The 12,135-nt window shown below is 40.4% G+C and overlaps 1 protein-coding gene across 1 annotated transcript in view; it reads left to right on the top strand.

The window, feature by feature from the left end:
• Positions 1-12,135, top strand: part of UVSSA (UV stimulated scaffold protein A) — a 105,039-nt gene that overhangs the window by 44,539 nt on the left and 48,365 nt on the right. The window contains exon 9 of the mRNA XM_036765394.1: positions 6,903-7,017. Coding sequence (XP_036621289.1) covers positions 6,903-7,017 — 115 coding nt within the window. The remainder of the gene's footprint in view (positions 1-6,902; positions 7,018-12,135) is intronic.

Below are 12,135 nucleotides of genomic sequence, written 5' to 3'. Positions count from 1 at the left end.
GGTGTCTTCGTGTTTTTTGTTGAAATAATGCAAATAAGAAAGGTTTTTTTCCTAGACAGGTAAAAAGGACCCTTTTGCCCAATCATCTAGATTCCATATTCTTGCAACATCCAGGCTTGCTTTTTGTTTAAAATCTTGTTTCTAGGTTAGCTTGGGATAGCATCATCATCCAGAAGGAGGGGGAAGCTGTAATTTTGAAATTTTTCAATATTAAGATAGATATCTTTTTTTCACTCTGCTTAGAGTATGTAAACAGAGGAGGTATTTTTCTGTAAAATGCATTTCTTCCTAGGTTTTTGTTTTAAAAGATTTGTACTCAGGTAATGGAAATATATGATTGGATTCATGAAGCTCAAGCTATGCTCATTTAAAAAGACCTAACTGCAGTTCTGTGCATATTTTTATTGTAATCAAAATATCTCCACCCAACAGCTAGCTGCCTCTTTAAATGGGTTCCACTGTGCTAAGTATTATAGTCCCTTGGCCAAAATCTTCTGTCCTCTAGAAAAAAAAAATGTTTAGTTGGCTCTGAATAGATGCACATGAGATATTGGCATGGTGGAATAATTTGCAAGATCTTCCAGGGAGGGTATTAGCATATAAATAGCAGATGCAATGGCGACCATCACAGCTGAGTACATTTAATTTTTAGTTTATAAGATAGAATGGGTTTTTAAATGCATAGCCATCAAGCCGGCTGAAAGACAAATGAAGTTTAGAGTTCACTTGTCTGAGGATGCCTTACATCATTTTTTTTTAAAAAAGGGAAACAGACACACATAAAACTGAACAAAAGTGATTTCTTGGGTGAAAAGTAATTGAGATTGCGAAGCAAGTTAATTAGACCGTACAAAATTTATTTAATGGTCCCAGCTGTAGTTTCCAGCCAGCGGGAGGCTCCAGTCAGTAGATATGGCTTCTTTCTGTACTGCCCCTGCTCCTTCTCTCTCTTTCCCTCTCAAATAATTAGCGTTCTCACTGCATCGAGTTCTGTAAACTGATTGCATTGTATATTTTCACAGCTTTATTGCTTGTTTAATTATGATTGCAGAGGCTCATTTTTCTAAATCCTTTTAACTGTGGGTAAGAATCAATTTGTATAAAACCAGGGCAAGAAGCAAGGACACTTCTTCATCTCTCCCTTGTGAGTTAGGTCTGTGTGCGGCCTTGTTTGTGCTTGTGTCTGTGTCGCTTTAATTTTGTGTGAGTGAGAGCCATCACCATTAATTGTGTGTTTGATTTTAATGAGAGACAGTCAATCCTGGCTCTATTCAAACACTTAAAATTTAGAAAAAGAAAAAAAGAAAAAGGGGGAGGAGGAAATCCCCTCACAATTGTGTGCTCTGTCATGTGTGGTTCCTGTTTTACTAGCAGATATCAGGAGGGGAAGCATTTGATTGGCCAGCAAAGGCTTCTGTCAGCACTTCTTGGGTGTTCCCTCACAGATCCCAGACACACCAACCTGTTCCTAAGTCTTCCTCTCCCTTCCTCATGCTTTCCCAGAAATGACAGTGCAGAGTGAAACATGAATGATTTCATTTTCTTCAAACACACATTTTTAGAGGAGCCCTGGGGTGGAGGGAGGATAGAGTGAGGGAAGGATGGTTGCTGTTTTGTTTTTTAAGAGTTTTATTTATTTATCTTTTGGAATCACGATTTGAGAACTCAGCTCTCAGATGAGTTGAAAGCAGCCTGCTCTCAGGGAAACTGCTCTTCAGAAGGCTTAACTCTTAGAACGTTTTTCTGAAGGTCATTTGCATCAGACACAGGGTTTCTCTTTTGGCCTATCTAGCCAAGGCCTGCCTCTAGAAGTGTGCCCTGTGTATCAGTTCTGGGTATTTTTAAATGAGGTTTCTGCTTGGGTTATAGCACTCCTCACCAGTGTCCTCAACTGGATTTGAGCCTCAAATGGAAGGCTTCCTGTTATATAACAACTTCTTGAGGTAAGGTGAAAAGACCACTAGACTTGGAGTTGGGACACCTGGCTTCAAATGCTAGCCCTGCGATTTACTAGCTGAGTGACTCTGGAAACCTCCTTTCACTTGTCTGGGCCTCAGTTTCCCTATCTGTGAAATGAAGAATTTGGACTGAGATCTCTATAAACCCTTCTAAATGCTATAAATCAACAGTTCTCAAACTTTTTGGTTTTAGGACTCCTTTAAACTCTTAAAAATTGAGGACCCCAAAGAGTTTTGTTTATGTGGGTTTCATTCTATCAATATAAATCATATTGGAAATTAAAACTAATATTTAAAAATATGTATTAATTCATTTAAAATAACAGTAATAAACTAATTACATGGTAACGTAAAAAACATTTTTTGTGAAAAGTAACTATTTTCCAAGAACAAAAAATTTAGTGAGAAGAGTGACACTGCTTTACGTATTTATGCAAAACTCTTTAGTGTCTGGCTATGGCTAGATTCTCACATCTACTTCTGAATTCTTTCTGTTGTGATATGTTGTTTTGGTTGATGTATGTGAAGAAAATTTGACCTTACACAGAGTTGCAGTTGGATAAGGGAGGAATAGTTTAATAGGTAAATAATGTCTTAGTACTTTTATGAAAATAGTTTTGACCTTGAGGACTCCATGACAGAGTCTCAAGGACTTTCAGGAGTCCTCAAGACCATACTTTGAGAACCATTGCTTCAAATCATGTGATCCTCTTGAGCCATTTATTTGTTGCCTTAAGAATGAAATGTTTAAAAATAGTCAAGTGGGGATTTTTTTTACTCATTCCTTTCCATTCCCTCTATTCAAAGTGTCTCCATCCACATTGCTTCTCTGGGTTGCAAAGTTTATATGATATTTTTAGTTTGCACATCAAAGAGAGGCCAAGACTCACCATTGAGTTCTCATTCCCTACTGTCATTAGCAAAGATAATGGCCACCTTTCCTTGAGTTAAAATATAATTGTATTTTATATGAAAGCATAATTTATGTATTACAGTTGTATGGTGTGGTTAGATATTTAACCTGGGAAAGATAAGCTTTATAATTTGAGTCTTTTAAACAGAAGTAGTGAACACTCTTAATTCCAAATTAATTTAGAAGGAATACATTACCTTACTTTTAACTTGTTAAAAAAATGGAGGGAAAAAAATGTGTGTTTAGCTCTTGAGGAAGAGCATAAGAGGACAACTGAGTCCCCAAACAAATACTCTTTTAAGAGAAGGGGAATTGGTTTGCTATAGAGAAGATAATCAGCTGTGCCTCTGTATTTTTTTTTAATGACTTAATGAACATAACTATTTATAGACATTTGGGTTTGGGAGCCCAGCCTCATTACTTTTTATTTCAGAACAAAAAGGAGTCCCACATTTCTGATTTAGCCCCCAAAATAAACATTTTCAGTGAGGAAAAGAAGGCTTAATTCCTATTAGTTAGCTAAGCAGTTAAATATTTTCCAGAAAATAGAAATTTAATCAAAGTCCCCAGTGAAATTCAAGGGTGCAAACAATAAGCATAATATTTTATGAAAATGACCCCCATATTTAAAATCTGGCATTATATGTTATGCATTGTAGCACCAAGTCCACATCTACCTTTTAGAAAATTAAAACACATAAATTCTGTTTAGTGTTTGATATGCACTGCACTAGCTGGGAGCCATAATGCCCCTAAAACCTTGGGTTGCTTTTCACCTTTCATAAATTCCTGGGTAGATTCTATACAAAAAATAATTTTCAGCTCCGTGGCTCATTGTTATTCAGACTTGATTGATCGTCGTCATTTACTCAGTGAGGAAGTTAAGTGCTCCTGTCATTTCCGAAGAGTATAATTGGGACGTTTCACAGGTCAGCGGTAGTGACAGGTTTCCCTTTTGATTAGTGTTAGACTGATAACAAAAATTACAGTTTCCAATGATTAATGTTTCCTATAGCCCCTAAATGCACAGCTCACAGATCGGACCTAAACAAAGTGAATTTGCATCTGATTAGGCCTTTCCTCAGGAGAGATTTTCATAGGCTCAGGAGTGTCTTAGACAGGTATACCCTGGGCATTCAGTATCCCTGCCAGGCTGCGTGTTGGGGCTAACATACCAGTCTGGGGATGCTCTCATCATGTGAAATTAGCATGCTAATAATGTGTCTAAGTCCAGTCCTAGATGTGAGGCTAGACTGAGAACTAAGGAAGGACAGGCTAAAGTTGCAGATACCATTGAACTTAGGTTAGTTTGTCTGGTTATTGGAGCACTTGTGGCTCAAGGTTCATTGATCTGTACTCTTCCAGTGGAAAATCAGAGCTCAAATCTCTGAGCCTCCTGAGATGCCAGTCATTATCATCTTGCAGAGAAGCTTAAGTATAGCTTTTATTTGGGCAACACAACCAAGTTTTTTAAAGCTAGGACCTTTAGTGTATAACTTTGATAGTTTCCCTTTTAAAAGCATAGGAATACATTAACACTGGAAATGTTTCTCTGTTTTTTTTGTTTGGGTTTTTTTTTGTTTGTTTCTTGTAAATACAAAAAAGATGCTGCTATATAGATGGGGAAATTAGTGTTTTTTTTCCCCCAACTACATTTTAAAAACTCTCTATGGATGTTTATGCTTGGGCCAGAAATGCCTGACAAAACGAAGGTGGAAATTACCTAAGCTTCATGATAATGAGGCACAGCCATTGCCTTAACTCGTGCTTCTATCTCTTGTTCCAAAGACTTGATTCACTGAGTTAAATGATGGAATTCTTTGCAGCCCCATCTGGCTTGGAGCAAAAGCCCCAACTACGGTACTTTGCTTTCCTGGAGTGCACTGGGAGCTGTTCTGTATCTGAATTTTGAAAATGGACACTTGTGCTTGGCCAATAGTTTAGCAGGTTTTCGATAGTGGTGCACTACCTGACATCCCTATTGCCCAAGTGTGGCACCTTGGATAGGTTTTTGTCCCATCGACTTCAGGCAGAATTGAAGGGCTAGTTTCCTTTCTGTGGCTAGGGAGAGATGCTTGTAGTCAGAAGCAAAATATGTAGCTCTCCAATACTTCCCAGAGCCTGATGACCCTTTCTTTCTCTCTGTGTGAGGAAGAGGGAAGCAATGCTTCGGCTGGGGGATTTCAATTTTGAGGCCTGTTTATCGTAAACAGCAGGGGTGGTTTCAGTCATGGTTGTTGAAGGAATTTACAGTGAAAGGGAAATAGGAGGGGGAATATTTCAAAACCTGTTTGATACGGACACCCTCCCAAACCCTCTGTCTTCTGGGATATTCATTAAAGAGCTCTTTTCTTTCTTTTTTTTTTCTTTAAGCAAGTATCCTTCTGGGAGGGGATTCTGTAGAAGGGAATGGTGAAGTAAGTTTCCACAATTATTATGTGCCTCTGTTGATCTATTTAAAAGCAGTAGTAGGTCACTATAGCAATTCTGAAAACTTCCATCTGCATAACTGGAGGGATTTTGACTCTTGCCCATAAGAATTGCTGGTCAAGAAGTGATGCAGTGTTGGTGTAGCTTACTGGGTTAGGGGTTGTTGGGTTTTTTTTCCCCCTCTAGGTTTCTGTCCTTTTTTTTTCTTTTAAGCTGCAGTATCTCAGCCTATGCTGCTGTGACACATGATTAGACTAGTGAATTAAATTGGTATGATATTGCTGCCGGGGGAAATCATATTCCTCTCTTTCTCCCCTCTTCTTCATATACCCAGTGGTTTATATAGATATCCATGTTAAAGACCTACTTAGAAAGGAACAGGGACTCTGGAAGTCATCATGCTCACCTGGCTTTCGCTTTTGTTCCCTGTGAAGAATGCCCCTCAGATTGTCTCTCAGTCTGTAGCTTGGTTTTGATTTCCAGAAAAAGGGCAGACAATATAAATACATGCTGATTTCTGTTGCTTTTAAATACAGTGGGGTAAGCAGAATTCTTTCGTTCTGCAGAGAAGGGGGAAAGCAAATTAAATGTGAACCCATCTCCATTCTGAGACATCTGGGGTCTGGTGGACTTGTAGGTTTTCATGCATTTAGGTAGAACTTAGCCTTGACAGGCAGCCAGCTTGCTACTAGCTAGCGTTCACTGGGATTACAGTTTCATTTTATAGGTTGGCATGGTGTCTTAGATCAGTTATTTTTATTTAAAGCTATTCAAAAGAAAAAAAAATTTAACCAGCAGCAAAGTAGCATTAAAATGTATCTAGCAAGGTAAGTGTTGCCTTGGTTTTTAAGACATGTTCTCTGTTCTTGAATAATATATCTGGTATTCATTGTGTATGTGTGTGTTACCACATACTGTATATACTGTACCTGAAAGAAATTAAAAATGTTAGATTTGGCATGTTTAAATTTTTTTTTTGAAATAACAGGTTTTATAAATTTTATCAAACCTGAAGAACATGGACTTCTGAGAATTTTCAGCTTCTCTTAAGTTTCCTGCTTTTAAGAAAAGAGAGAAGAATTGATAGAGTAAAAATTCATTGAAACCAGACTGAATTTCCTTGCTTTTATCAGCATTAAATCCCCTATTCTTCTGCACTCTTTCTTTCTGCCCATCAGTTTGTCCTGTGAAACAGTGATTATTTTATACAATCCTTGCAGCAAAGGCATCAACAAAGAAAGCTTGGAGGCCGGCTCTTGGAGGTGACTGCTATTTTGATATACCTGCTTTCCATTTCCTTTTCAACTGGCCCTGAATTGGCAAATGACATCTTTAAGGGAGAATCCTTAAAGCTGACATTTTAGGGAAAGATTTTAAGGATCCAGGATGGTTTGGGAGATAATATTTTGAAATCTAGTCCAGCCATGGATAATGGCTTGGCCTCCAGTCACAGGGAGAAAACGAGTTATAAATGAACTTACTGGGGTGGGGTGGGGTGTTTCATAGAAACCCTCCCTCCCCGCTTATGGTAGACAAATATTTTCATTTGATATGCCCCGAATGAGTTTTTGTCTGTGCTTAGGGCGCGTTTCTTTCCCTAGAGGCAAGCCTTAGATGCCGACTCCGATGAAGATGAAGATGAAGCGGATTTTGTGGAGGTGCCCGAGAAGGAAGGTTATGAGCCCCACATTCCAGACCACCTGCGGAAGGAGTATGGTGAGTTTGGCCAGCTGTGAAAGGCTTTATCCCTCCGTGTTACTGCCGCAGTAAAGTAAATAAACAGCCATTATGAAGTAATAAAGCGATCAGTGGTGTGGGTAATCTCTCTGGCTGCTGGGAGGAAGTCATTACACACATAGGGGAGCTGTGATTGGGTCTAGATAAACAAATACTTTCCAGGAGAAGCAGCCACAGAGAGCCCGGCACTTATTTCATTCAGCCAGGCTCTGCCGTGGCTTGCCGAGGAAAGCTGCTGGGTGCCTGGGAAGCAGAGATATTTATTTGCTCAAAGGGAGAAAAAAGTTTAAGTGTATAAATAGCCAGTGGATAGAAATATGGATGATGAGGTCTTGGTGGAACTCGGTAGTATTTTGCCCTGCTTGCTGCAGTTCCAATATCAGCAGCTCGGTCTGACAGGCAGCCGGGCTTCGCCCACCTACAGGGTGATGGGGAGTGGTCGCTGGGGCACAGACCGAGTGTTCTCAGGACTGGTTGCCCATCAGTGACCAGATGGGATTTCGTTCTTACAGCCTTCCCGAGCACTAAGGAACGGTTTGGGGGATTAAACACATTATTGGGCGCTAATAAAGCTGACAGGTGAATTAGTGGACCATAAAGAGCTGAAATGATAGTTCCATCAAGTACAACTCCCCCTCTGCCACCCACAGCCTTCCAGAGTGCAGCTGATGGATTTATGTAATGAGCGCCCCTTGCTGGGCTAGAGAGGATGCCGTCCGAGGACGCTGCCTACGGGAGCTTGGGGTGCTCTGAGTTTCAGGCCCAAACAAAGCCCTGCCTAATGTAAACACCTCTGCCCAGATTCTACTTTCTTTCCGTAGTTATAATGATGATGACAAATTTGTAGCTGATAGAGTTTTCTCCTTTGATCCCCTTAATACTTCTGCAAGGTAAATAAATAGCTAAGGTTTGCAGAGCTCGTTCCATATAGGAGCTCATTTTATTCTCATACAACCCTGGGAGGAAGGTGCTTTTATTATCCTTATTTTACAGAAGAGGAAACTGAGGCAGATAGGCTTTCCCAGGATCACCCAGCTGGTGAGTACCTGAGGCAAGGAGTTGGACTCTGGTTTTCCTGACTCCAGGTCCAACACTGCTTAAATAGTGCAAATATTGTTAGCCCCATTTTAAAGGTAAGGAAATGGAAGATCAGAGAGGGGAAGTGCGTTGTGGTCTGGGCCCTGGATCTCCTCCCCAGCACTTTCTGACTCTGCATTGCTTTCCCCACTGAACCACAAAGTGTGGCTTCCTTAATTGTTTTGTGGTTCACATTTAGTGTTCTCTGCTCTCTTCTCCTTATTCGGAGAATGTAGATTTACCATCAGCTGGGGAATTGGCAGAAACCATGGGCCTGGCAGAACATGGGGTACCCAGGCCTTTGATGCAAGTACATCAGTAAGAGGGGCCTTAGCTCCGCTGAGCTGGGGCTGGCTCATTGTTGGGAGAGGGACACGTGCCTAGGAGGAAGAACTGTGTTGCCTGTTCTTCAAAAAAGACATTTCTGGAACATCAGGTTTGTGGTAATGAGGGCTAGAAAACCGTGAGGCTTTGGGAAAGAAAGTCCCTTTCACTCTCTGAGCCGCAGTTCCTTCCTTTCTAACATGAGGCTGGACTAGTTGGTCTCTACTGTTCTTTCCAGTCTGATATTTTATGGTTTTGAGAATCTACTAATCAAGTTTCGTTTTAAACGTTTTCAGTCAGGTGAGAAGAATTTTAACAAACAACTAACCCTTCCTCCCCTGCTTCACAGTCTGTCTAGTAGGATATCACAAAAAAGATTACCATGATGCCCTACTCAGTGTATTATTATCATTAGTGCTCCAGTTCCTTGATGTTCAGGGAAAGTAATTCAGCTTCTGCACTAACCAAAAGAACAACTCTCTCAGCTAAAGGGATAAAAATAAGGTGCTCTATATGTGAAAGTTAATCAGGTCTGGCCCCTCTGAAGGCTGTGGCCTCACAGGCCCAAACCTTTTTAGTTTCAAAGCTTATTTTATTATCCAAAATTATTTAGATTCCCTGTGTTCTACATTGAAGTTACATGTTCATCCGGGGTAGAGTGTTCATCATGTTTTGTATTTGGTTTTTCATGTAGTCCTTTGTTTCTAGGGGATTATGCCCCAGGTGATGAGCCTTTATCATAGATATGAATGGAGAGTGGCTTGTTCAGTTCTCACCCTGATTGTTGAACTTTGAGAGGCAGTGTTAATGGAAGGTCACAGGACTTGGGGCTCTACCCTCAGCTCTTCCACTCAGTGCAAAGCAAATCATTTCACGCCTTGGAGCCTCTGTAAAATGGGGATTAAGATGCTTTCACTATCTGTCTCACAGGGTTGTTGGATCAAATTAGTGTATCTAAAACAGTTTACAATGGCAAAGTGCTTTATGAGTGTAAACTGAGATGATCATAATTACATGGGCCCTCAATTAGTTTCTGCTTTTCAGAAACTTAAGAGCATAAAGTGGTGCGATTAAATCAATGTTTGCTTCTCATTATGGCACCTGTATAGTATTTGGTAGTTTCCAAAGCACTTTCCTCCCAGCAACCCTGTGAAATACATCATCATGAGGAAATGACCAGTCCAAGGTCATAGGTTCAGGGTTGTCCACCTCAGACCTTCTGACCCCAAGGTCAGTGGGTCGTCCACTGTGGTATGCTTCCTCTGCCTCTACTCCTAGCTCTCTTACGTCCAAGTTTCCAGGTGGGTGACTATACTGACTGATTTTACCAAAATGATTTGAAAAATCATTCCTTCGCTGAGTGTTGAAATAGATATCTTCACTGATTTAATATGCAGCCCTTCCTCTTCTCTGTCTCTTCCTTCCTAGTTTCTTTCCCCCTGCTCATTCTTATCAGAAGCATTTTATGGGGATTTCTCAAGTACCTTAAGGAGACTGAGAAAGAAAAGAAAAGTGCCAGTCTGTTTAACAAAACACACTATATGTTTGCTGCTACTGCTTTTTGTTCGAGCATAGGTCCAAGTGTATGCCCTCCTTCAGGGCAGGTTGGACATCAGCATGGAGCTGCAGTGCTGACTTTATTGCCTCCCCTTTACTGCCCTTTTAAAAAAGTACAATGTGCTACTACTCTAGCACATTATAATAATTAACCACTAAGTTTCACTGGCTTGAGACTTAAACTTTCAAAATTAGCATTTAGAAATAGGCATTTTCAGAAAAGTAGTAAGAAATTTTAACATGACTAGCCTTGTTTTTATGCCATGGGAAATCTCCAGTACCGTTTCACATTTTTTGTATTTTATCCTCTGTCTCAATAAATGTAGGCTTAAAACCCCCCCTCCCACCACAATTGAGCAAGTAATCAAATTTCTGTTTGTGTTATATGATACAGCAACCCATAATACATACTTCTTGAAATTTCCCAAGGTTCAGGCTCCACAGTTTAATTTGAACACTTCATTTGTTCCTTATTCTAGAGAAACATGTTCTGGGTTTTTATTTTCCAAAAAGAAAAAATCCTTACCTTTGAATTCAGGTTCATATCACTCTCCTGCTCAGTGGCTCCCTAATGCCTCTGTTAAGAAATACAAATTATTTCGCCAGGCATTCATGGCCTTCCACAATCTGGCTGCAGCCTACCTTTCCTGTATTCTTTCGTATCATACCCTTCATATACTCAGATATTCTAGGTACAGTAGGCTACGAGGTATATAAATGAATGAATGAAAAACATTTAATAAATATTTAATATGTGCTAAATGCTGAAGATCCAAAGACCAAATCAGGACAGTCACTGTCTCTCAAGGAGCTTATGGTCTAACAGGGGAGACAACACGCATAGGAGAGTGGTGGCCAGGGGAAGGAGTCATAGTCTGGTGAGCGAAACAGTAGGACCGTCTAGGCAATATTGTATCTTGACCTCAGTTATGAGAGCAAGAGGTGGAAAAATGGGGGTTTGTGGGGGGCAGGGAATAGGTGCAGGGTGACATTATGAAAGCAGCCAGGTTGGGCAGGTGGGGATAGCATCTGCATCAGGCTGCAGCATCCCAGGCATTCAGATTGGCCTCCTGGCTTCTTTCTGCTTTTTGCTTGTTAAGAGGCAGCTAGGTGGTGAGATGGATAGATTGACGGAGTCAGGAAGACACTTGCTGCATGACTCTGGATAAGTCATGTCACCTCTGTCTGCCTTGGTTTCCTCATCTGTAAAATGGTGATCGTAATAGCACTTACCTTCCAAGGTTGTCGTGAGGATAAAAGGAGAAAAGGTTTATTAAGCACTTTGTAAACCTTAAAGTGCCATGTAAATGCTAGCTATTATTACTATTACTATTGTTGTTGATTTCTCCAGGTCTGATTCTTTGACTCCAAGATTAGGCCATCCTCCCCCCTCCTCTCCCCTCCCGGGCCTCTCCTCATTTCTAACCTTTCAGAATTCTTCTCTTTCTTATCTGTGTTCAGCCCAGTTACAGTCTGTTTGTGTAGCCTCCACAGATCTCCTGTCTGAGAGTCTAGATCTCTCCTTTCCTCCTATTACATTCTCACATGTATATATGCTGTGCCCTAGAGTATGGAATGGAGACTCTTGAGGATAGACTGTCACATTTTATCTTCCTCTTTCTCAGGACTGAGCACAATGCCTTGCACATAGTGGGGCTTGATAAACATTTGTTGGATTGCATTGACCATGTGGATTTTTGATATCCCAGGGTTTTCGATCTCTTTTTGGAAGAAAAATTTATACCTAGGCATATTTCCAGACCCCTAAAATCAAACTTAAATGATGGGTAGGTTAGCAAATAAAAACAATACCCAAAGCTTTGTTGGTGATATAGGACAAGTCAATTTGAATCTGGACCTCTAAAATGAATTGTAAATTTGTTAAAAGAATTTAGATGATTAGGTAACTCAAGTGTGAAGATATAACCCATTAGGGGTGTCATGCCAAATTAACATTACCAGCCCTTTAATGACCTCTCATTTGTATAATCCCTATTTACCCTTATGCACACCTGAGGTCTGCTAGGACAGCAGGCTAGGTCTTTTGCAGGCTCTCGTAGCCCTTCCTGGAAGAAGATAAAATGTAAACTTGGCGTTTTATCTCAGACACACAGAGCCACCATTTTAATGGAGGATGTG

The sequence above is a fragment of the Trichosurus vulpecula genome, chromosome 6 (genome assembly GCF_011100635.1).
Source record: "Trichosurus vulpecula isolate mTriVul1 chromosome 6, mTriVul1.pri, whole genome shotgun sequence".
NCBI classification, from domain to species: domain Eukaryota; kingdom Metazoa; phylum Chordata; class Mammalia; order Diprotodontia; family Phalangeridae; genus Trichosurus; species Trichosurus vulpecula.
This window is presented reverse-complemented; position numbering and strand designations above follow the sequence as displayed.